General features: G+C 42.7%; 3 protein-coding genes across 4 annotated transcripts in view; 2 read left to right on the top strand and 1 right to left on the bottom strand.

The window, feature by feature from the left end:
* LOC111969099 (N-acetylgalactosamine-6-sulfatase) overlaps positions 1-4,636 on the top strand; it is a 22,537-nt gene extending 17,901 nt beyond the window's left edge. Inside the window, 3 exon segments of the mRNA XM_024137512.2 lie at positions 3,443-3,560; positions 4,200-4,224; positions 4,227-4,636. Coding sequence (XP_023993280.1) covers positions 3,443-3,560; positions 4,200-4,224; positions 4,227-4,279 — 196 coding nt within the window. The 3' untranslated portion in view covers positions 4,280-4,636.
* An 803-nt stretch (positions 4,637-5,439) lies between these two features.
* The window catches only part of LOC112070101 (piezo-type mechanosensitive ion channel component 1-like), a 56,094-nt gene continuing 35,546 nt past the window's right edge, over positions 5,440-25,987 (top strand). Inside the window, exons 1-5 of one of the 2 annotated variants that reach the window (XR_011475519.1) lie at positions 5,440-5,601; positions 5,862-5,965; positions 6,343-6,476; positions 6,615-6,693; positions 6,879-6,925. Coding sequence is in view for 1 of the 2 variants with exons in the window: in XM_024137514.2 (XP_023993282.1) it covers positions 15,852-15,915 (64 nt within the window). In the remaining variant the exon portion in view is untranslated. Of the gene's footprint in view, positions 5,602-5,861; positions 5,966-6,342; positions 6,477-6,614; positions 6,694-6,878; positions 6,926-13,292; positions 15,916-25,987 lie in introns of those variants that run through there. The other variant, XM_024137514.2, reaches the window with a different exon arrangement.
* On the bottom strand, positions 8,534-13,275 carry cdt1 (chromatin licensing and DNA replication factor 1). Its single transcript, XM_070438837.1, is given in 13 exon segments — positions 8,534-8,990; positions 9,100-9,124; positions 9,126-9,199; positions 9,202-9,258; positions 9,261-9,293; positions 9,379-9,530; positions 10,468-10,655; positions 10,744-10,838; positions 10,942-11,087; positions 11,184-11,378; positions 11,587-11,825; positions 12,013-12,165; positions 12,608-13,275. Coding segments are annotated over 13 exon segments (2,052 nt in total). The 5' UTR covers positions 13,139-13,275; the 3' UTR covers positions 8,534-8,826.

Consider the following 25,987-nt stretch of genomic DNA (forward strand, 5'->3'; position numbering starts at 1 on the left):
TCTCTCTCTCTCTCTTCCTCTCTCACTTTATCACTCTCTCCTCCTAATCTCCCCCACACTCCTTTTTTCACTTGAAGGGAGATGGAATAATTAAACATTCATGTTGTTTTTGATCAGCCCATCTCATCTCTGCTCTCTTCTATTCATTCTGCATAATTAAAAACAGAAAAATCTATAGCAGTGTTGTGTTGAATGTGTTGAAGCGTTTATTTGGCCGTGTCCCAGACTTATGGAGAGGAGGAGCTGGTTTGGTACCTGGAGAGAGGACCCTGCGTCCCCTCTCCCCTCTCCAAGTGGGTGGGGGTCATTGGGGTGGTCTGTGAGGTCACAATATTCCAGCCCCATCTCTCCAGCCCCAGTAATGATACCCAGCCACCCTCCACCCCTACTGCCCTCCCTCCCATCTCCTCCCTCTCTCTGTTTCCCTCTCCTGTCTGTGTGTCAGGCAGGCTGCTGGCCATGTGCTCCTTGGGCACCCAGCTGGACCGGCTGGCCATCATTAATCTCTGTCTGCACCTAAAGAGCCACTTAAGATGATGTAGGGCCTGTCTGCACACATACCTTCAGTTGTGTGGCAGGCTGATACTACAGCAGTAACACACGCTGCCCAGGCAGTCGCTCCACTGTCCCAGCCTCTTAGGATACATGGACACACTCACTAGAGACCTGCTGCAGGAATCCAGGGGGATACAGAAGATGCTTTTCCATTCATATCTGAGTTAGGATATTTCATATTTTGTGTTTCTCATTGATGTACAGTAAGAAGACAATCACACAGAGATCAACATTCTACCGCTGTGAGACATTTAGATCAAACATTTATTTCCGATTGTCAGTGAATTTACGAGTAAGCGTTTTCAGACTGTACATGAGCACATGAAATTGTTGTTATTGGTCCTCTTCTATTGGTGTGGTAGATGACTCCTCCTGTGGTTAATAGATCAGTGGGAAGGTGTGGCTGACTGGGTCCAGTGTATAGTAAGACAGCCCAGTTCTCCCTGCCTGTGTCCCAGTGGGACTGGACTTAGCCCTGCCTCCTGCTGCTCCGGCTCACTTCCCCTGGGCCCTCGTCACCCTGTGCTGAGCACTTAAGTCCCAGCCTGCCTCGGGCTAATGTAGCAGGCAGCCCTACACACTCTGGCCTCATCTGCTGCCGACAACCACTTCAGCCCCCAATCAATAGTCTTCACCGAATTGCTCAATTTCCACAGGAGGAGGAGAAAGGGCTGAGGTATTTGATTGTCTCTTCAATTCCCTCTGCTTGATGCCTGCCTGCCTGCGTGTGTGTGTGTTCACTCTACCAGTGGGGTTATGAATCACTAATCAGAGTGTAGTGACACACCTGAGCAATGCCGCCTTCCCCCTGGGTGTCATGCATTATAAATCAAAAGAGTTCATTTGCATCCACGTTATTATTATTCCAGTTTTTGCTTTAACACCAGTGAGCTAAGGGTTATAGTAATGATAATGAGGCTGTGCTGACTGGAGTTTTCTTTATTTGAGGGGAGAAATAAACATGTTTTTATCTATATATTTTTAGGGTTAGGGTGCTCAATGCATAGACAAAGAATAGTCTTAAATCAAAAAGGGCTGAGTGTACACTTTGCACACCACACGAAGCTGCTGAGGAGGAACAGCTCATAATAATGTCTGGAATGGAGTAAATGGAATGGAATCAAAAGCATGGAAACCACCATGTGTTTGATACCATTCCATGATTCCGTTCCAGCCATTACTATTTGCCCGTTCTCCCCAATTAAGGTGCCACCAGCCGCCTGTGTTGCACATGGCGTTTGGTCTGGCTCTGATGTATGGTTCTAATATTTAGTGAGATAAAGCAGCTTCAGAAGTTATCTGAAAACGAATCACAGTGATCAATACAGAGCAGAGAAACGGATAGGATGGTAATGAAATCTTCATCATTTTGATCAAGATATTGTCTTTGGTCCATGAAGCAGAATTTGTGATTTCAAATACATACATAGTAACATTTTGTCTGAAATGAAACACTTGTTTCTATAGAAACCTTAACTCATTAAAAATATGATCAAGGCCGTGGTATGTTGTGATTCTGGGTCATTGCACCGTATTGCGTCACCACACAACCATAAGAAATAACTAGCAAGCCAAGGCGGAGAGCAGATGGTAAGTTTAGACCGCCATGGCCTGGTTAAGGACCTAAAGGATGAGTTGGGGTGGGGGAACACTGGAGCAGTAGAGTAGTGATGATGGGAGAGCAGAGGGTGTGAAWATAGGACTAGCACAGGCTGAGGGAGGGGGGGAGCAGGTGCTATTGTGTGGCGGAAGCCCCACTGCCCTCTGGGAGGCGAAGGGGGGGTGGAGGGGCGGTGTGAGCCGGACAGGGCCTGGGGTTATTACACTAATTGACACTTCACCTCACGCACACCCTCCCCAGGGGCCAATCAGAGAGCTGGCTTTGGGGAGGGCCGGGGGGGACGGGGCTGGCACAGGTGCTGCTTGCGACTGTATTATGGGTGTAATTGCACTGGTGATATTTGTCTATCCACGTGTCGCGCCACCAACCGCCCACTCCCCCCAAACACAGAGAGCCCATTAACCCTACAGGTTCTATTGAGAGCAGACAGAGCAGTGTTCCTTTGAAACACTTCAGGGCCTCTGCGTTTTACACACTGAATATAATAATGCACAGAGGTGCTCCGCCGTGTCCAACAAGAATAATTGAGAGACAGGGGATAGGAAACATGGCCCATCCTGCTGAGGGCAGCCCCGAAGGGGCAGTGTGTGTGTGTGCGTGTATACGCCTGTGCATGAATTGGTAGGTGTGTTTGCTGTCAAAAGGCTCTCGTATGAGTTAAGCTTGTCGGCTTTAAACTAGCGTTTCAGTCATTAGTGTCCATTCGCTATGGATTATATCAGTTGTTTAAAGGCAGGCAGGTGTCATACAATGATAATAGATAGTCATTTTAGGCTGTACAGCACATGGAAGACAGCTGCAGATTTATGAAACTGATTTATGAAAAATGTTTTACTAATCATTCAGAGATTGTTTTACACTGATCTATATTGTAGGCCTGCTGTGTTTGTGTGTGAATGTGCATTTGTGTGAGCAGTGACCTTCTGTCATCTGTCTATGTGCTGTGACTGACATCTATTCTCTATGTTAAATTGTATAACCACGCCATTGGTGTGTTGTGTGTGTGGTGTGTTGTTTGTGTGTGGGAGAAGGTGAAAACCTGAGTGTTTGTCCTTGACCAAGCTCTGATTGGAGAGCCTCATGCATCTGTTCAGACATTTTAGGTGAGTCTGTGTTAGTGTGTGAATACAAGATGTAGCCGTATGCCTTTACTGTGCTGTTGTTATTCTGGATGGTGTGACCACATGCCAATATTGACTGAATGGTATGTTTGTATGTGTGGTGAGTGTTTTGCACAACTACTTACGTCTGTGTGTTTCTCTGCAGTGTTGTGACTAAGGAGTACTGGGATGTACTGAGTCGGATCACAGCAGTGGTGGAGAAGCATAAGAAGGGTTTGGTACCAGGTGTGCCCCAGCTCAATATGTGTGACATGGCTGTCATGGTAAGATCAATACTACACAGAATGTCCATTTCCCATGTAGCCTCCTTTAACTTGTTTGATATAATACATTTTGTTTCATAGTATTGTTCTGTGGCTTTTGTTTCCAGTGTTAACATCTCTGACTTGTGTGTTCTTTCACAAAGAAAATTATTTTAGAAAATAAATTGATTAAGATCTTGCTGTAGGGACGCATTTTCTCATTTCCTTTATCTTTTTATAATGCTGAATGCTTTCAGTAAACTATGTGGGCACAATTTCAGATTTGTTTACCAGAGCTATTTTCTTTCCCTTTGTTTGTAAAATAATAGACTATCTTATTGTTATTTGTGGAAAAACACAGCAGTGTGATTCTTGGACCTTTTGTCTCAGCAACTGTTCCTGTGGGTTTTAGCTGCTTTTGTAAAAAATAGGGAGTGTCTGTCTCATTGGTTTTCGTTTTTACAAAACAGCTAAAAAGGAACATTGCTTTGTATGCTCATTGCTGAAGCAGTTTGTCCATGATTCTGAGATCTGTGTATCACTAGTGTAGCAGCAGCTCCCCCATGTGGTTTCCTTGGAGAACATAATTGTAATAATGTTCAGCTCAAGTGAATGAATGTGTAAGAATGTTTTCTGTGGTTTCTTTCATTGACAGAACAGGCACCTCCAGGATGTGAAAAGTTAGGAAATGCCTTAAAGCACCCAAGTCACAGCCGTGGAAGTGTGACTGGCCGCATTAGCTATCTGTTTCAGCGCCACCCTGGGAAGAGGGAGGATGTCAGCGAAGATGCTGCCTTGATGAAGAGCAATTTTCAGGAATTCAACTTGAATTTCTATTCGTTTTTAACTTGTAATGTTGAAACAGAACAACATATGGTTTGAATGAAGGACATTAACAATGGGACGAATGCTGTCTGTGTACCATATGATTATTAATAGAATGAAGCTGATTTGCAACTGCTTTTTTTATGATGCCATCTCTGTATATGTTTTCTCTCTCTTTACTTACTTATGCACTATTGTGGAAGACATTGAAATAGGGCAACAACAACAACAACAAGCTGTTTTAACTAGAATAAAACAATGTTTCATTTTTATGCCACGTTGTTTTTCAAAATGTTCTTGACAGATGTTTTCTAGTGGGCGGCAGATTGAAGATTTCTGCGTCAATCGATGGGTCGTCACTTGTTTCCACAGTCACAAAGTCATAATAATAGTAATTTATTCAACTTCGAGCGCTTTTTATAATAGAAATCGGGAGAGGGTCATCGGTTCGTGGCTTGAGCGGAGGGAACTGGTCAGACGATGGTAAATGATGGTGATGAAGTCTGCTGATGATCTTGTACAGGGCAAGTCGGAATCAGACCGATTTTTATAGCCACTGGAATTCTCTTCCACTCTGTGAAGCACCTACTTGGGTGACGCCTCGGCATTCCTCTCACTATTATGAGAGGAATATTCATATAATTATTATTGATGACAATTATATTATAGCTAAATCCCGCCTATTTCTACAGTCTATATATATATATTTTTTTTAAATGTTAAACCTAACCTTAACCACACTGCTAACCGTATGTCTAACCCTAACCTTAAATGACGACCAAAAAGCTCATTTTTGTTGTCATACATTTTTACGATAAAGGCAGTTTATTCTGACTTTGTGGCTGGGGAATCTAGGGAATACCCAATCGATGTCTCGAAGTCAACGAACAGCACGGGTTTGGGGTTTCCACTAGATAGCATATCTACAATTTGCTTTTAATTTAAGGTTAGGCATACGGTCAGCAGTGTAGTTACGTTCAACGTCTGATTTTAAGAAGATACATTGTACAAATAGGCTGAGTTTCTGACTTTGTGGCTGTGGTAACTAGTGACGACCCGGATTTTGTCGCATGACTACCGGCATCTGACCTTTTGCCTCAAAGTCCACACAGACGATTCCACATGAAGTTAACGCTCAGCTAGCAATGGCAGTCCACACGAGAGAAGCAAAGTTAGATTTGGTCACCAAACACATAAAATGTTTTCCTGATTTCCCAAGCAAAGGAATACTTTTCAGGTAACTGTTAGGTAGTGAATGATAGATTATCGCGATAAACCTAGCTAGCTAGCGTTACATTCATGTGCTGAGTTAGATAGCTAGCCATCTTTGCAATGCTAGCTTTCTATTCAAAATAACGTGCATGCGTGTAATACTATTTTGTAGTAGCTAGCTAGCTATGTTGAAATGCTCGATAGAAGATACATTTTACGAGATAGCTAGTTAGAATATTTATTTCAACAGCAAATGTGAATGATGTGTTTTTGTGTGTCACACAGAGACATCTGTCCAATTCTTAAAGACCCGGGTGCATTGACGGCAGTCATCGATCTTTTTGAGGAACATGTGAGGCAGACTCATCCCCAAGTAGAACTGATTGTCGGTGAGTCATCCCCATGGCTGCGTTTAGACAGGCAGCCCAATTTGGTCTTTTGGCCAATCAGATCAGCTCTGAGAAAGATCTGATGTGATTGGTCAAAAGACCAATTGGTGGATAAAATATCAGAATTGGGCTGTCTGTGTAAAAGCAGTCCTTGTCACTGTCATATGCAGCTCCTGAGGAACATTAACATGAGAAGCAATGGGACTGGCGCATGTGTCACTGAGGACACCATGCAGCTCCCCAGTTCTCTTGCTGTCTGGGAATTATGCAATTCTGAGCTCATTGAAGGTTACAGCTGCACCTGTCTTTTAACCACATATTTCCTTCAACACCATGGATGATCACTGTGTTCTAACAGCGGGATATATGTCCTGTAGGTCTGGATGCTCGGGGATTTCTCTTCGGACCCCTTCTAGCCCAGAGGTTAGGAGTGGGATTTGTGCTGGTCCGGAAGAAGGGAAAGCTCCCAGGGCCTACAGTGTCTGTGGCATACAAACTGGAGTATGGAGAGGTGAAATTGGCTGGTGATGACAGCTGTATTACCTCCTACACCTTTCTGTCCTTTCATATCACAGCTCCAAGCCTCTGAAAAGTACATATGGATTGGAACCTATTATTTTTTTCCTTTTCAATTAATATTCTTTATCAGGCTGAGGTTGAGATCCAGGTGGATGCAGTGGCTCCAGAACAGAAAGTGCTTCTCATCGATGATCTACTAGCCACTGGAGGTAAGGCATTTCACTGTTCATTGGGTGTATTTTGTACAAATGAGTGGACAGTATGACAGATAAAAATATATATTGATTTAACTAAGGGAACAGTGTTTCATTGGCATTACTCGTCTTTGTTTTCGAGGCCAGTGTCGATGATAATGCCTCCATATTACTCAGTAACTTTCTCTACTGTTTGTCAGGAACCCTGTATGCTGCCTGTGAGCTCATGAAGAAACAGAATACAGAGGTAATGGGCTGCATGGTGGTCATTGAGCTCAACGGGGTTGAAAAGCTGAAGCCAAATACCCTCTTCTCCCTGGTGCAGTATTGAGGTCAAAACAATTCAAAATATTCCACTCAACTGTAATGGAGACCATTTTTACATAGGCATGCTTTGGAAAGTTTACCTATGCACTATAAAGCAAATGGCATTAACTTTCTAAGTGTACATAGTATGGCTGTGATGGTCATGGAATTTTGGAAGACTATTTGGCCAGCCAAATGACCACGGTCACTGTAATAACAGTTTGAATAGCAGCAACTACCATTTTCTTTTAGTTTTTTTGTGTTTTCTCCTCTCCTCCGCTCCTGACTGCATGTGCCGCCATATAAATAGAATGGGCGTCCATATTCAAGTCAATGACGGCATAATGCGTGAACTGGCGAAAGCAGGAAGTGTACCATAGAAAGAGGCGAATCGAGAGGATTTACTCTTGCCAAAACCAGTCCACATGAGATGAGCCCTTTGTATGGAACTCTGTCATCAAAGAAGCCTCACGTAATTCAACAAAGCCACTTATTCTTACGTTGGTTCAAAATACCGCCCTCTACAATGTGTAGATTAGTTGTAAAAATAAAATCCAAAAGGAAGTGCCAGCAGCATACCACCCAGCGTCCCACTGCTGGCTTGCCGCTGAAGCTATGCAGGGTTGGTCCTGGTTGGATGACCAGATGCTGCTGGAAGTGTTGTTGGAATGCCAGTAGAAGGCACTCTTTCCTCTGATCTTAAAAAATATCCTAAAGTTCCAGGGCAGTGATTGGGGACATTGCCCTTGTGTAGGGTGCAGTCTTTCGCATGGGATGTTAAACAGGTGTCCTGACTCGTCACTGAAGAACCCATGGCACTTATCATGAGAGTAGGGGTATTAACCTGTGTCCTGGCTAAATTCCCAATCTGGCCCACATACGAGCTGACAAGGTACAAATCTGTCGTTCTGCCCCTGAACAAGGCAGTTAACCCACTGTTCCTAGGCCGTCATTGAAAATAAGAATTTGTTCTTAACTGACTTGCCTAGTTAAATAAACACCTAATCCCCAGCTTCCAATTGGCTCAATCTTTCCCTTGTAACAGCTGTAAATGAGAATAGGTACATTGGCTACGAACACAAAATAAGGGTTAAATAAAATGTGGCATTACAACTGAGAAAAACAACTTAGTTATGCACACGTATCTGGCTTCAGTCAGAGGACATTTCCATTGTTAGAGCAGTCAGCCATCTTGTCAATATAATAGATCTTAAGTGTACCCAATGTGCTGTTTTGCTTTTATGGTTTCATTAGTCTTCCTCCATAACTGTCAGTTGTGTGCTAGCCCCAATATATATGCATTAAGTATCAATGTCTAAAAGGTGCCTTTTGGTAATTAATTACTGTATGGTGCAATTGTATGAGGCAGTAATTTTGTCAATATACTTGGTTCACCATGGCTGGTTCATTGTGCACTACATAGAACAAGAACCTGCTTGATGGAAATCTGTGTGCAAGCAAAAACTAAAGGCAGTTTGTCAAGGGTTAAAATCTATTTACTCCAATGCTAGTGTGTATGTAATACACCTTAACAGGGCAAGTATATTAAGTCTGAACTAGAAAGCTTTTATTACAAAAATAGGACAACGGTGTCAGTAGAATTACTACCTAATCCACCAGAAACAGTCTCCCACAACTAAAACCACCCACAAAATGAGTCAATTATTGAACAAAAAAAATGCAAGCTTATTGAATTGGTAAAAGTAGTTTAACTTGCTTTAAAAAAGGTAAACAAACCATCCCTGCATTGTCCAATCACTAAAATACTTAAGTCACAAATGGCATTATATACCCAAAGGCCAATATGTCTACTCAAATTACACTTTGAAAATCATAGCAGTTTCAAAGCCTTTCTTCCTCTTTGGTCTTCTGCTTCAGTTTCTCCAGTACCACATTCAGGTCCATGGTCTTGATCAACTTGAGATAGAAGTCCTTTCTAATTGTGTGAATTGTAAGCCAGTCAGGAGTCAGTTCTGCCAGCAGACGAAGGTGCAGCTCCATATCACCTAAAAATGTCAGTCAATGTCAGAACTACGACAATGAAAACCAAGGGATTTTTTAAAAGTAAAAAATATATAGGATTTCATATCAGGCATTTCTTCAGATAGACCTCACCGTGCTTCAGGGCAGAGCGGTAACTAAGAGACCATCCGGTTACAGGCCACCTCCATGATCAGTGCTGGTTTCTTCTCTGCCACAAAGACGTTACGCAGATCCGAGCCAGCTCTCCCAGCCGTGACATCATCACAAGGCGCTCCTCCTGCTGAGGGTTCGGGTCATGGCAGCTTGGAGCTTCTGAGCCTCCTTTGCTCGGATCATAACAAAAGAGGTGTCAGTCCCAGTCCTCACTGCACTACGTAACACATTTTATCACTTGTGAAACAGCAGGGTGACCTACCCTCTCCAGCAGGGACTGAGACACCCCTTTGAGGGCACTGTGAGTTTCAGCAGGAGCCACAGGAGTTTGTGGAACAGGCTCTTGCTCTTTTACACAGACCATCTCTGCAGTCTTCAGAGCCATGTTGGCCAGCGCTTTCTCCATCTGCAAACAGCAAAATGGTTAATACAAACAATGCAATTGAATGCCCTTTAAACTAAAGCCAATCAAATCAAGGTTTATTCAGCACGTACGCAGAAAGTATAAAACATGCAGCGAAATGCTTACTTGCAAGCTCCCGCAACAGTGCAATATAATAAGTAGGAGTACACAATAGGATATACCATATAAGTGATGAATATGCCATTCCAGTATGACGTTTACAAATATAAAGTGGATAGCAACAACTGCTCGGCCTCCGACCGCAAGGCACTACAGAGGGTAGTGTGAACGGCCCAGTACATCACTGGGGCCACGCTTCCTGCCATCCAGGACCTCTAACCAGGCGGTGTCAGTGAAAGGCCCTAAATATTGTCAAAGACTCCAGCCACCCTAGTCAGACTGTCCTCTCGCTACTGCACAGCAAGCGGTACCGGAGCGCCATGTCTAGGTCCAAGAGGCTTCTAAACAGCTTCTACCCCCAAACCATTGGACTTTTGAACATCTAATCAAATGGCTACCCAGACTATTTGCATTGTTCCCCCTCCACACCACTGCCAGTCTCTGTCATCTATGCATAGTCACTTAATAGCTCTACCTACATGTAATACTACCTCAACTAACGGTGCCCCGCACATTGACTCTGTACTGGCACCTCCCTTATATACATATATATATATATATATATTTTTTTTTTTTACTGTTGCTCGTTAATACTTGTTACTTTTCTCTTATCCGTATTTTTAATTTAATTTTTAACTGCACTGTTGGTTAGGGGCTCGTAAGAAAGCATTTCATGGTTGTATTCAGCACGTGACTAATAAAATTTGATTAGAATTAGTGTTGGTCACAGTTGATGTTATGTAGACAAAACAGCAGCGTTGTGTGTGTAAGGGTTGGATGTGTGGAGGAGAATGCAGGACAGACCAGTCAGTAAGTACCTTAGGGGTTTCATCATGGAGCGGGCCTTGTCCAGAACCTCCTGGGCAGTGGTTAGCTTCTCAGCTCCCTGTGGGGGCTGGGGCAGCTCACCGGGCAGGACATTGGGCACCTCATCCACATTGAAGCGAGGGTGCCAGCGGGTAAGCTTGTCATCTGGGACTCTAATAGGAGGATTCAACTTGGCAAGGAACGCCTAAAGTCAACATATACAGATTGGTTACCAAGTCGGGTCAACTCAAAGTATACAGTTAGAGAATATTCTCTTATAAAATGGTGCCTACCTTGTGATGCCCTTTCACAATGCTGATTAGGTTTTGATGGAAGATACGTCTCCTCTCTAACAGGCGGGAAGCAGCCAGCACTGCCTTGCTCTTATCTGAGGAACAAAAACAGACATTAGGAGAAAGTCATATCAACAGTTATTTAAATACACTTATTGTGTTGAAAGAATACAAAGCATCATGAGACCTCCCCCTCACCAGCTTCAATGACAGGCTCCACTGTGAGCTGGTAGCTAGACTTCTTCACTGTAGCACTGAAGGTAGGAATGTTTCTCTCCTGGCGGAAATGGTAGGCAGTAGGATAGACTGTCTTAATCTGTCCCACATGGGTCTCCTCAAAACGCCTGTGAAATAAAATAAAAAGTAATTAATATTTCTGCTGCTCCTTCCCATGGATTTCTACTTATCATCCAATTAGATAATTATAGTTTGCACCATACTTGTGCATCATGTCCTGGACACCCTGCTTCACTTTGGCAAAGGTAACCGTCTCTGAGCGGTTGAAGAGCATTCCCACTATGGTGTCCATGCTACGGAACATTCCAGCAAGCAGTTTGTACTTGAAGGGCAGGGTGAGGCCAGGGGGAACATCCTGGGCAAGAGTATGGTACCGCTGATAGGCTGGGAGCTTATCTCTGAAAAAGAGCATATTACAGATCAGGACAAAGGATTAGTTATAATCAAAGCCACTATAAAAGCCTCTTCAAATAACACCGTTTCCCAACAAAGACCCCTAAAAAGGTGGCAGTTCTGCCATTTGCATTAAATATCACTATTTTGAGCTTCACCCACCCTGGCTGAATTTAAGGATGTCTAAAATTGAAACACTTGTTTCATCCTCACCCATCCTCGGTTTGTGGCCGATTATTTTCTTCAGTAGATCTGGCCTCTGCCAACCTCTCCTCCTTCCGGTGTTGTGCCTTAGCAGCAAGCTCTTTGACACAGGCTAGCTTAGTCTTCATGTCTGGGGCAGTAGCAGTAGACTCAGGGGCCGTAGAGGGCAGGTTCTCAGCTTTCCGTGTCTGGCCCTTGATCCTCTGAAGGCGGAACTTGAGGGCCACAACATCCTCTTTGGAGAAAGTCTGATGTGGTAGAAAGACAATGCCACTGAAACATTTGTGAGGATGCTGTCCATTATGGTATGACTAAAGAGTAACTTGATTAGATAAAATGAAACATTCTCAGAGAATTTAATTGTGGCCAGGTGTGTAGACATAACAGACATAACAGAAGAGCAAAGGTGAAAGCATGCCACAAACAATACTGTACCTTGTGCCCCTCTTTTGGTTTTGTGCTGCCCTTAACAAGTGGTTTGCGCGTTGGAGAATTGTTGGCACTGCGATTGACTAAATTCTTTGATTCTTTATCAACAGGTAGTGGATAGGGTACCTGCGGGACATCTTTAGCCAGATGGTGGGTTGCCTGGTAAAAAAATAAATAAAAAAGTATTCAGTTGTGACTTATAAATATTCAGCCCCCTTCCCAATTTGTCTTCAAATTCTTTAGCCAAACATTGTCTATGTGAGGTCTTTTGTTGTGTCTAGCTAGCTAGCCATTCTGGACCAGACTTGCTAGGTTATTATAGCAATAAAAGCTGTAAATGTGTTAACTGATTGATATTAAAGTCATAAGCCAACATTACCTTTTAAGCCTGTGCTTGTTTTGCTTAGCCTACATGAAAGTGACTTTAGTTGGTGATCGTCTTAGAAGAACACGTAGTTAGTTACAAGATCTCCTACGTCTGTGTTTACCACACAGACCTTCATTTACGCAGCTTAAAAAATAAATATGAAATGACTCCATAGGCTTTGGCCAACAAGCCATGGCGGCCTACGAAAATGCGCCATTATTAAGCCAACATTACCTGTTCGTCGTCTTTGGCGAGAATCAATTTCTTCCTGACCGACTTCTTTACAACTTTAACCGGCTCAGGACTTGTTCCTGCAGCGATGGCGTGTTTATTTGCCTCGATCCGAAAACGCTTCTTTGCTGTGCTATGTTCAGAAGTGGTTGAAAATACAGCTGATCCAAGATCGAATTCAGCTTCTGTAAAGGTCCTCTTGGGAGTTCGAGGGCTAGAGAAAAGTGTTTCTTTTTCCGAGTCGGTCCTCGCCAACACAACAGACACGCTCTCCACCTTATCGACCGAAGTCGCCTCGTCAATAACCCTCCAAAACTCATCTTGTACACTGTTTTCAGAACATGTTGATTTTGAAGTCTTTATCATAACCTTTGTTGTTGGTGCCGCATTCTTGCTTTTCGACCGAGTTGATCTTGAGCATGGCTTACTTGTTACAGTGTCCACAACTTGCGTTTTATTGCCATCACCATGCGCAGCCCCACTAGCATCTTTCTTTCTCTTGACGTAGAAATCGGTGAGCCGCGCTTGAGACATAATGATGTCAATCTAGAACCACACAATTCTCTTCTGGTCAGGAAAGGCGACTGGCCAAACGATAAATAAATGTAAACTCAGCAGTTTGAGCCACCGAGGTATATATGAAGGCTTGCTCAAAGTCGCTATGACCTGAACATGCAACACATTTTCGCGCGAAATGGACACGTGACCTTCATAAAAGCCACACCCTTCTCCCGCCCTGTTTCAAAGAGATTTGTTTAATGATTGGCCAGTGCATAGGATATCAACTTTTTTTTTGAACGAATCAGTTGTAATAAGGCGGTATAAAAGACGGTACAGTATGTCGTTTAGAAACTGTTTTGGGATTGAGGGAATTCTATTCATGCCCGTATTAGCGTTGATTGCATTTGATTTGGGCCGGGCTGGTTTAGAATAATTTACGCAGCATTAAAGTAGGTTGTGATATTTAAGGTTGTGATATTTAAGGTTAAGGTTAGGAAAATAATTAGAATAAGCTAAAATACAAAAAAGCTGTAGACATTACCGCGTGAGCCAGGTGCTCGGTTCTGGCCGAAGGCAAAATCGGCTAAAAACAAAAGTGACGTAGGTTAAACACGTGAAGTAATGAGTAGGATTCTGTGCTTTCYTGTGCAAAGGTAATTGCTTTTTATAAAAACGATGTATCTGTCTTGCCAATGAAAACTAGTTTGAAAATTCAAACATAGGCCTATATTTTATGGAAAATAGATGTATGCTTCTGAATGATGCATCGTTCTGCATTGTTGACAATATGACCAGTTTAATGGAATCCCTTCATTGAATCAACATGTTACAATCCCTCATGTATAATTTGTATTTGCATGCAGAGAAAATATATWTTTTTTTATTGTCAATGCTATGTTATTTCTATATTTGAGTTGGTGATGGTTTTCTATCTGGCCATGTACTTTTGAGATTATTGTAGGTAATGCATTCTGGATGTCTATGAGTTAGTGTGATTATCTGACTGGTTCCCCTTTTTTTATTGGAAATTATTTGAAGAGGGTTTTCTTGATGTTGTAAATTGTTTGTGTGTGAGTGATGAGTTGCAGTGATGCCAATTTAGCAATTTTGTTGCTAGATATAGCAACTTTTCAGACTACCCTGGCAAGTTCTTTTTCAAACAGCACCTAGCTACAAATTTAGCTACTTTTAAACATTTATTTGGAACTTTTAGCAACTTTTGAAAAGTGACTCAAACGCAAAAATGCACGCATTGTCCCTCTAAATGACACAAAAACTATTTTTTTTCTGTCACACACTCAGTCACAACACACGTGCCTGGCTGCAAAAGTGTATTGTGAGTGACGTCAACAGCAGGCCAGCAGCAATTTCAGCAAATTGCAAATCATTGTTGGCTGACTGCAACAGCAGTAGCACGGGTTCGACGAGCCAAACCCAATGAATATAGTTCTTGAACAGAACTTACAACTTCAATCAAAATTGTACAGCCAGAAGTACAGAAAAGAGTGGGAGTCTGTACCTGAACAAATGTCAAATCATATTTTTTGCAGAGATGGCCAGTCAATTCGAGTAAGGTTATTGTGTATTCTACGCAATGACGCAGTTTTACGTAATATCACGCAATGACATCACAACGTCATTTAGCAACTTTTAGCAACAAATCAACCTGCCTCTAGCAACTTACCCTGAAAATTAGTTGGCAACACTGATGAGTTGGGCTTGGTGTACCGCTAGAGGACGCTAATGATTTACCAGACAATATTTATTTAGAAGATGTAGTCAATTTCAAACAGGTTACAGCAGTGTGAAACTATTTCAAAAGATTAGAGTACGAGTTTTCGGGTGTATAATCTCAAAATTCATAGACTACTGGTTTACTGCGCAATTAAGGTAGGGCTATTTATTAGCATGTTGCTGAATGAGTGTCACATAGCAACATTTCACTTATAATTTCCTGCTATAGGCTAAAGTTTGTAAGTGTCATGTGTCAACGCAAAACGACAACGTGCTCTTTCAAGTAGGAAAATCGCAGGCGATGGTGCTGACAGTGAGATCTTCAAACATGCGTTAACTATGATATAGAATAGTTGAATAGGCTGAAAATGTATTCGTTTCTTTCGAAATTACCATACATTAATTGGGTATGGTTGTGAGATAGTCTTCCTCGTGGACATGTTGCTTTCGAAAACACACCTTAAAATTGTTAGTTAGGTTATGAAGAGAGAAAAACATTTCTGAGGAAGTGCCAACCCAGTGAGAGTGAATTGGATTTACAGCGATTGAAAGAACAGTTCAACTGTTTCAGTAGGCCTACTGGTGAATCACTTTTTCCAGGAAGATATTGTTTTACATGGAATATTCAGTCCAAGGGGCGGCAAGAGAGGAGAGTTGTTTCAATACGGGAGAGCTGGTAGTTAGTTTTGTTTACAATTTCGTGCGAATACACTTTATATCCCCGAAATGCGAGGTGAAGATGTCTTGTGGATTTACAGAACAAGAACCGCAATAGATTTCATTGGTACACTACTCAGGAAACTTGAAAAATATTAGTTTTGGAAGTCATATGTCTGCCTAGTGGAATGACCGCACTGCATTATTTTATCGGTTCAAAAGACACTTTGAAAACCATGAACAATTTTTGCCGACTGGGTTTATTAAAATTAATTGGGTGGAATTTAACGTTCCGTCGAGGAATGTCAGCGGGACTGTAGACTGGAGTTAAGAAGTGCATTTAGGACGCGCGCTCATGGAGCTTCAGGTGGTATGTGGACTGCTCTACTGCATTCTGTTGCCGACGTTCTTGTTAGCAGGTAAGATGTCAGGGTTTCCATTGTAAATTGAATTAAACCAGAATTCTATTTTAGTGCCCAATAGGCCTAAATTGTTGATATTATGTTATTTTGCTACATATTCAATTTGCATGTCATGCTCTATTATTTATTGTTGTCTACAATAAAAACATTTACAGCCTACACTGACAGAATGTCATTGATAGATCACATCATTTGAAAATTGGAATCATTTCTGTATGAATAGGATTATTATGGATTAAGTATTTGACCTCCCTCTTTTGCACAGTGGCACAATGAAAATAGGTTATACTTCTTTCTCTGCTTCTCCTGTTTTCCCCAGTTCAGATAGACTCCAGTAAGTTCTCCTGATTCATTGAGGTGTTTATTTAGCAGACACACTGAGGCTTGGCTTCCTTTCTACATAAGGTTTTAGACAGGACCTCTTCCTGTTAAAACACACAAACACGCTTATATTTTTAAAAAAGGGTTCCAAAAGGTTTCTTTGGCTGTCCCCATAGTATAACCTATTTTGGTTCCAGGTAGAACCTTTTTGGTTACAGGTAGAACCCATTTGAGTTCCATGTAAGACTTTGTAGAAAGGGGTCTACATGGAAGCAAAACAGGTTCTATCTGGTACCAAAAAGGGTTATCCTTTGGGGACAGCCGAATAACGCTTTTAAATAAATAACGCTTCTAGATCGAGTGCACATTCTAAGAGTGCACACCATTGTTCACTCTCCATTCTGTGCCTATATAATGGTAGGATGCTGTGCCACAGGAAAATGCAAGTGTGAGTGGTAGCTTCAAGTGTGTATTTGAAGCTTCAAGTGTAGTAGGCCTATGACTTGGTAAATTAACTGAGCACATTGTCCCCCACAGGTAGGCCTATTAGTATCATGTAAGTGTTTTAACAGGAAGCCGTCCTCCTCAGTTGTGTCATCTGTAAAGATTCCTTTCTATCTCAGCCTTCTTGTCCCTGAAACTTTCCATTCCAACAGCCAATTTTAATGCACTAAAATCCAGCTATTCTCCTGCTGGTCTTACTAGGAGCTCTGTGGCAGGTATAGATATGGTTCAGACTGTTGACAGGAGACTGCTAGAAGATGTGGCATCTCTTGTCACATGGGTTCTCTGTGGCAGGAACAGAAAGTGTCTTGCGAGCCTCCTTACCCGTAACACGTGGCCAACCAATCTCCACTCATTTCCACATTGGTTGCAACTGTTTCAATCTATGTCTCACCCACACGCCTGATTTATTTATTTTTCCTTTTTTGACTGCATAATGTAGACTACATGTTCCTCTTCACATGTGGTTTAGAAGTTGCAGGGCTCATCATACATGTCCTCTGTTTTTTTTGTCAGCAAGATCTGTTGGTGCTCATCTGGATGCAGACTGTAACCTTGCCATCTTTGTGGTCAATCCAAGGCTGGAAGGTGCACATCACTGAGGGCAATAAAAATGCCCCCGACAGTGGGTCATCCTGACCAAGGCCACATAGGACCTGTTTAATCAAGACCACATGGTTGGCTGGTGTGTTTACTACTACCGTTTGAAAGTGAGACAATGAGAAGATAATGAACCTGTATCTTAGTGGAATAAAGATTTTAGAACGAGGTGGAATATGACAAACACAGTAAACATTTTACATTTACATTTAAGTCATTTAGCAGACGCTCTTATCCAGAGCGACTTACAAATTGGTGCATTCACCTTATGATATCCAGTGGAACAACCACTTTACAATAGTGCATCTAACTCCTTTAAAAGGGGGGGGGGGGTTAGAAGGATTACTTTATCCTATCCTAGTATTCCTTAAAGGTGGGGTTCAGGTGTCTCCGGAAGGTGGGTGATTGACTCCGCTGACCTGGCGTCGGAGGAGTTTGTTCCACCATGGGGGTGCCAGAGCAGCGAACAGTTTTGATGGGCTGAGCGGGAACTGTACTTCCTCAGAGGTAGGGAGGCGAGCAGGCCAGAGGTGGATGAACGCAGTGCCTTGTTTGGGTGTAGGGCCTGATCAGAGCCTGAAGGTACGGAGGTGCCGTTCCCCTCACAGCTCCGTAGGCAAGCACCATGGTCTTGTAACGGATGCGAGCTTCAACTGGAAGCCAGTGGAGAGAGCGGAGGAGCGGGGTGACGTGAGAGAACTTGGAAAGTTGAAACACAGACGGCTGCGGGTCTGGATGAGTTGTACGGGGTTTAATGGCAAGCAGGGAGCGCCGGAGATCCAGGAGCCAGCCAACAGGAGTTGCAGTAATCAAGGGAGATGAAAGTGCTGGATTAGGACCTGCGCGCCTTCCTGCGTGAGGCAGGGTCGTACTCTGCGAATGTTGTAGAGCATGAACTACAGGAACTCACCGCCTTGATGTTGTTGAGAACGACAGGGTGTTGTCCAGGATCACGCCAAGGTTCTTTAGCATCTGGGAGGAGGACACAATGGAGTTGTCAACCGTGATGGCGAGATAATGGAACGGGCAGTCCTTCCCGGGGGAAGAGCAGCTCCGTCTTGCCGAGGTTCAGCTTGAGGTGTGATCCGTCATCCACACTGATATGTCTGCCAGACATGCAGAGATGCGATTCACCACCTGGTTATCAGAGGGGGGAAAGGAGAAGATTAATTGTGTGTCGTCTGCATAGCAATGATAGGAGAGACCATGTGAGGATATGACAGAGCCAAGTGATTGGTGGTATAGCGAGAATAGGAGAGGGCCTAGAACAGAGCCCTGGGGACACAGTGGTGAGAGCACGTGGTGGGCGGAGACAGATTACTCGCCACGCCACCTGGTAGGAGCGACCTGTCAGGTAGGACCAATCCAACGCTGGGCCGCGCCGGAGATGCCCAGCTCGGAAGAGGGTGGGAGAGGAGATCTGATGGTTCACAGTATCAAAGGCAGCCGAATAGGTCTAGAAGTGATGAAGCAAGAGGAGAGAGAGTTAGCTTTAGCAGTGCGGCGCCTCCGTGACAAGAGAAGAGCATTCTCAGTTGAATGACTAGTCTTGAAACCTGACTGATTTGGATCAAGAAGGTCATTCTGAGAGAGATAGCAGGAGAGCTGGCCAAGGACGGACAACGTTCAAGAGTTTTGGAGAGAAACTAAACCCAAATCAAATGTTATTTGTCACATGCGCCGAATACAACAGGTGTAGTAGACCTTACCGTGAAATGCTTACTTACAAGCCCTTAACCAACAATGCAGTTCAAGAAATTGAGTTTAGAAAATATTTAATAAATAAACTAAAGTGAAAAAATAAATGAAATAATATCAAGAAGTAACACAAGAAAATTACATTACAATAACGAGGCTATATACAGAGGGTACCGAGTCAATGTGTGGGGGTACAGGTTAGTTGAGGTAATTTGTAACATGTCTATGCATAGATAATAAACATCGAGTAGCAGCAGTATAAAAACAAAGGGGGGTGGGAGGGGGGGTCAATGTAATTGTTCAGCAGACTTATGGCTTTGGGGTGGAAGCTGTTAAGGAGCCTTTTGGTCCTAGAATTGGCGTTCCGGTACCGCTTGCCGTGCGGTAGCAGAGAGAACAGTATGACTAGGGTGAATGGAGTCTTTGACAATATTTTGGGCCTTCCTCTGAGACCGCCTAGCATATAGGTCCTGGATGTCAGGAAGCTTCCATTATATTCATTTGGAAATTTGAAGAAAACCTGGACTTGTTCGATCCAAGCAATCAAATATAGTTCAAATAATGACATACTGCATCAATTATATTTTCTACTCACACAAACACACACTTGTGTGATATGAACTCTTTCATTTTGGAACACTTCTGTATGCCAGTCGCGGCACAATGATATAAAAATGAAATGTTCTGTGCTGGCGTTGCCTACAAATACTGCGGTGTAACCTCCTTTTTTATATGTAAATTTCTAAGTTGTACATATATTTCCATTGGCAATGTGAATATGAATAATTTCTCATACAAAACCCCATTTTAAATGATCAGTGAGTGCCCTTTCCTCCAATGATGCCACACTGTCTTTGACAAACAATACTAGGCAATCAGTACTGTAGAGGTAATCAGTGCTCGTTTAATGACAATACAACCCCAACCCAGTGTCCAATTAAGCAGCAATCAAATTCTATTTGTCACATGCGCCGAATACAAACAGTGTAGACCTTACTTTATGGCGTCCCCTCGCCCCGACCCAGGGACCCTCTGCACACATCAACAACAGTTACCCACGAAGCGTCGTTACCCATCGCTCCACAAAGGCCGCGGCCCTTGCAGAGCAAGGGGAACCACTACTTCAAGGTCTCAGAGCAAGTGACGTCACCGACTGAAAGGCTGCTAGCGTGCACCACCGCTAACTAGCTAGCCATTTCACATCGGTTACATTTACAAATGCTTACTTACAAGCCCTTAACCAACAATGCCGTTTTAAGAAAAAAAAGTGTTAAGTAGATAATAGGTAAGTAAAAAAATAAAGAATAAAATAAAAAAATAGTTAAAGAGCAGCAGTAAAGTAACAGTAGCGAGGCTATATACAGGGGGTACAAGTACAGAGTCAATGTGTGGGGGCACCGGTTAGTCGAGGTAATTGCGGTAATATGTACATGAAGGTAGAGTTAAAGTGATAGATAACCAGAGAGTAGCAGCAGGGTAAAAGAGGAGAATGGAACATGGGTCCTGTTTTGTGTGAGGATAGTTGTGTGTGTGTGTGTGAGGTAAAGCTTGTGTAATAAAAATGGGGGGTGAGTTTGCTGCAGAGGTCTGATAAACCGTGCGTTTGATTCTCCAGCTGCGGTACATAGTTTTAACACCTGTAGCCTGTCAAAGGCCTCACGCTCCAACACAGCTTAAATACACTCATTAACTAGAACGATGTTCCAAACACTGTTAACATTACACAGCCAGGAGACAGCCAGTGTAAACGCTGCAGTTTTAAAATAGGCATTTTCACTGGAACATCACTTTTATTTTGAATATATTATTTTCAATCTCTATCTTTTGATTCAACTGGTTGAAGTGTAATTCTGTTGAAGAGCTGTTTGAGAATGTAAGATTGACTCGATCTATGCTAGTTCTCCTTTTGTCCGGTGCCAAGGATAGATTTATCTAGGTTTTATTTGGTCCACTCTCTGCCATAAAGATGAGGTATAGTCAGTGAGATGTAAACCTGCAAGAGGCCTACTCTGGGCTGAGACTGCTTCTATAAGAAGAGAATGTGAGAAGGACATGACTGGCAAAGTGGGTGAGGAAAATAGTTCACCCTCAAGTCTTGGCATGCTGCTCATTACCTCATGTTCAAAGCTATAAACAGTATGGTTGGCCTGTTCGCTAAATTGTGTGAGTACATTGCATTACCTCCGTTAATCCCATTTGTTTTTATACCTAATAAGAGACAATTATGTCCAATCCCAAGAATGAATCGGGGTGGGCTTACTGGGCTAAACTAAATCACAGATGTGTTTGGTGTGTTTTAGTATTTAGAGATTCACAGTGGTCTCAGCAAGTTTTGGAATATAAGGTGTGTGTGTGTGTGTGTGTGTTCATGGATGCTAAGAGAAGCCAGGCTTCCCCAAAAAATTACCAAGGAAAAAAAGATAAAATATTTTATATGTATTTATCTTTCGCCTCTCTGTTTCATAATTTTTCTTAAATTCGTAAGAGGTTGAATGCATCTCACTGGAGAAAGCATCCGAGTGAGCGAAACAGTGCCCCTCTGTCTCTGTATGATGCTGTCTGGTCCAAAAGAGTATGACATTGTTTGCCCGCCGGTAGTATTGAATGCAAGGGAAGCCAGCAAGCATTTTGCCTCCCTTGATTAAAAAAGTATAAAATAATAGCCAATCAGCATTGAGCTGAACTGGGTGAGCTCAACTGTAAATGGGCCTGGTGCACCAAAAAAACGGTGTTATGGGAAGTCAGTTTGGATTTGGTGTCTCCTATGAAATTGCATTGAGAGCATACGTCACTGACAGAAACAACTTGAATTGTTGCGTGTTGTTGTCCTCCGGTGGCCCTTTCCTGAATTTACCAAGGATGGAGATAGGGATTTGGTGTTGTGGTTTTACTTAATTCTCCGTACTGGCCAATGATTATAACGGCAATTCTTATCCAACCATTAATTTATACACTGCGCCCCTGGCCTGAGAGGATGGAAGTTCAATATGTAGCTAGATGTAGAAGGCTAATGTTAACTAGCTAACTTTGCCCATGAAAGCAAGCATTTTAGCCAGGTAGCCTAGGACAACAAAACTAGAAGCGTGTAGGGAATGACAGAGTGATAGATCGTTTCGTCAACATGAGAGAGAAGGATGGCATTGGCGTTTCTCTACATGTAGGGTGAGTCAACATGTTTTTTTTTCTGCTTGCATGACCACACACACAAACACACACAAATCAGASCCATGGACAGCCACATTATATTCAGCTTATGTTGATTGGACTAAATCGTTTTTGGAATCTTTTAGATGTCACTGTGTTAGACTAAGCATAGGTGATTTGATGATGTTGAAATGGTACTAGAATAGTGGAGGCAGTTCCTGTTTTCTCTGCGACTTGCGATAACTCTCCGTGGTTCTAAATCAATAGTTGTTTAGTAGTCCGAAAATGTCGGAAACATTAACTTGCTGTAGGTCACGTAACTATTTGTTACATTCAATTTGCTTTCAATTTATTCTGCCACTGTGTCTTCTTATTGTCTTGGCCTTAAGGCCTATATATCACGGACGCACCGCTACTTGTTTGTGTGTGTGTCAGTACGAGTGAGTCAGCACCAGTCGAGGCGGTTGAAGCAGCTTTCACGGTCTAGTCTGAAATGTGACACAGGCCTTGTGGTGAGGGCAGGGCTCCATCCCGGCTCATCTAGCTCCYCATTAGAAACGACCCGTAGGAGGCACGCCAGTTGACTGGAGCCTGCAGGCAGAACCACTGCCCTTAAATTACCTTTACCACTGAGACATTGATTGCGTAGCCCAAAGCCGGGTGTTTGTTTTACTATGTCCTGGACATAGACCCACAGTCAACCCCGCAGCCATTTTTACCCACCACAAAATCAGGAAGGAGGTAGAGCCAGGTGAGCCCAGCCAGCAGCCCCAATGTTCCACCTACAATAGAAAGGCTTTGTTATACACTTAACACAAATATAAACGCAACATGCAACAATTTCAAAGATCTTACTGAGTTACAGTTCATATAAGGAAATCAGTCAAATTAAATCAATTCATTAGGTCCTAATCTATGGATTTCACATGACTGGGAATACAGATATGAATCTGTTGATCACAGATACCTTTAAAAAAAAAAAAAAGCAGGGGAGTGGATCAGAAAACCAGTCAGTATCTGGTGTGACCATCATTTGCCTCATGCAGCATGACACATCCCCTTCACATAGAGTTGATCAGGCTGTTTATTGTGCATTATCATGCTGAAACATGAGGTGATGGCAGCGGATGAATGGGGCGGCAGGTAGCCTAGTGGTTAGAGCGTTGGATTAGTAACCGAAAGGTTGCAAGATCGAATCCCTGAGCTGACAAAGTAAAAAAAATCTGTCGTTCTGCCCCTGAACAAGGCAGTTAACCCACTGTTCCTAGGCCGTCATTGAAAATATGAATTTGTTCTTAACTGACTTGCCTAGTTAAATAAAGGATAAAAAGGAATGGCATGAAAATGGGTATCAGGATCTCATCACGGTATGTCTGCATTCAAATTGTCATCGACTAAAATGCAATTGTGTTCGTTGCCTGTACTTTACCATAACCCTACCGCCACCATGCGGTACTTTGACATCAGCAAACCGCTCACCCACACGACGTCATAAACGCTGTCTGTCAGCTTCCCTGAGATGGTTTCTGACAGTTTGTGCAGACATTCTTTAGTTGTGCAAACCCACAGTTTTATCAGCTGTTCGGGTGGCTGGTCTCAGACCATCTCGCAGGTGAAGAAGATGGATGTGAAGGTCCTGGGCTGGCGTGGTTACACGTGGTCTGCAGTTGTTTGGCCGGTTGGACGTACTGCCAAATTCTCTAAAATGAGGTTGGAGGCGGCTTATGGTAGAGGAATAAACATTCCGTTATCTGGCATCAGAGCTGGTGGACATTCCTGCAGTCAGCATGCCAATTGCACGCTCCCTCAACTTGAGACATCTGTGGTGTTTTATGACAAAACTGCACATTTAGAGTGGCCTTTTATTGTCCCCAGCAGAAGGTGCACCTGTGTAATGATAATGCTGTTTAATCAGCTTCTTGATATGCCACACCTGTCAGGTGGATGGATTATCTTGGCAAAGGAGAAATGCTCACTAACAGGGATGTAAACACATTTGGGCACAACATTTGAGAGAAATAAGATTTTTTGCATATGGAACATTTCTGGAGTCTTTTATTTCAGCTTATGAAACATGCAACACTTTATTTACATGTTGCGTTTATATTTTTGTTCAGTATACATGAAGTCAGTTACATGTTCATGTATGGTAGTTTGAAAGTTGAATCCAAGCATGTCATGGTTTTCCGTTACTCAGTGGAGTTTATTTTGTGAATAAACTGAGTGTTTTCATTTCCACTAGCTGTAGCTACGGCCCTCTGTGTGTCTCGACCACACCCAGACGTTCAGACTGTTTACRATGGTATTACCATGGTAAAGATGAGTGCCATGGCAACATCCTGAGACGAATCTCGTGCTTCCACCTTTTAGACTGGCAAGTCAACTTCTCTAAAAATCAATGTCACCAGTACAACTAAATGCAAAGTCCTATGTCTTCTTGCATTTACTAAACTTTGAGTTTGATGATTCATAAAGCAAAGAAATTACAATATTCATGGGAAAGTTGAGTAATGTGCAATAGTCTCACTGCTGATAAAAGGATGAACTAAGACTTTTTTGCCAAGTACAGTACAGACAAATCAAATAACGCAGTTAGAGAATGCACAACCTGCCATAGATGCCATGCTTCAATGTGCTTATTACMCCRAAATGCAGTAATGTGTTCCACATGTAATAGTTTAGCTTCCGTCCCTCTCCTCGCCCCTATCTGGGCTCGACATTTCACATCGGTTACACACACACACAGTCCTGAGTGTACATTTCCTTTCCATCCCATGTACGTTAATCATGGAGAATTATTTTTATTTAACCTTTATTTAAGAATAAGGAAGTGAAAGGACAGGGGATACCTAGTCGGTTGCACAACTGAATGCATTCAACTGAAATGTGTCTTCCACATTTAACACAACCCCTCTGAATCAGAGAGGTGCGAGGGGCTTCCTTAATCAACGTCCACGTCATCGGTGCCCAGGGAGCAGTTGTTGTTGGTGGGTTAACTGCCTTGCTACTGGGGAGACAATTCGGTAAGTGTTCTGTGTGTGGTGTCTGTCTTTGGGGCAGTGATGAGAATGGCAGATGGGTCACACTTTGAATGTGTATCAGCTGTGTCATTTTTAGTATTTTTATTTAACCTTTATTTTAAAGACCAATGTCTCTTTCTCAGATGAGCCCTGTATACCCATCAAACACATCAATCAATATACATTAATATTCACATCAATACACTAAAAGCAAAACACAGTCATTGAAAACAAACACATTCTTCAGTAAATAGGTCCTCAATCAGCCTTTTGAATTGCCCTAGTGGCACCAATTCATCCAACTTTAGAGAGCGCTTTGGAGATTATTCCACAAGTAAGGTGACAAAAAACTAAGAGCAGATTTACCTAACTCAGTGCAGATAGAAGGGATCTCCAGAGATTCCTGAGACTGGATCTGGTATCTCATACGTCTGGTGCAGTACTCACAACAAAAGACAGAGGAAAACCCCTGTATGATTTAATTAACATACTCAACTATTTAAAGAGAGGAGAAAAAAAAATCTGTTTTATCATTCAACCTCACACAATGTTGAAGTTTTCTTATTTTTTAAAAACTCGTAGTGAGTGAAAATTGAAGTATTTTCAACCAGAAACGGGTGTGACGGTTCTATGAGTTTTACTCTGTGTTTGGATGATGGCCATGGGTGTGAATGGCCGGATCTCCATGTGTTCCCTTCCTCTGGATGTTCATGTTGATATTCAGTGTGTCACATCCTGTTTGTTAGCGTGCTCATTGCTTAAGCTGCAGGTTTAACACACAA

The sequence above is a fragment of the Salvelinus sp. IW2-2015 genome, unplaced genomic scaffold, assembly GCF_002910315.2.
Source record: "Salvelinus sp. IW2-2015 unplaced genomic scaffold, ASM291031v2 Un_scaffold1218, whole genome shotgun sequence".
Taxonomy (NCBI): Eukaryota; Metazoa; Chordata; class Actinopteri; order Salmoniformes; family Salmonidae; genus Salvelinus; species Salvelinus sp. IW2-2015.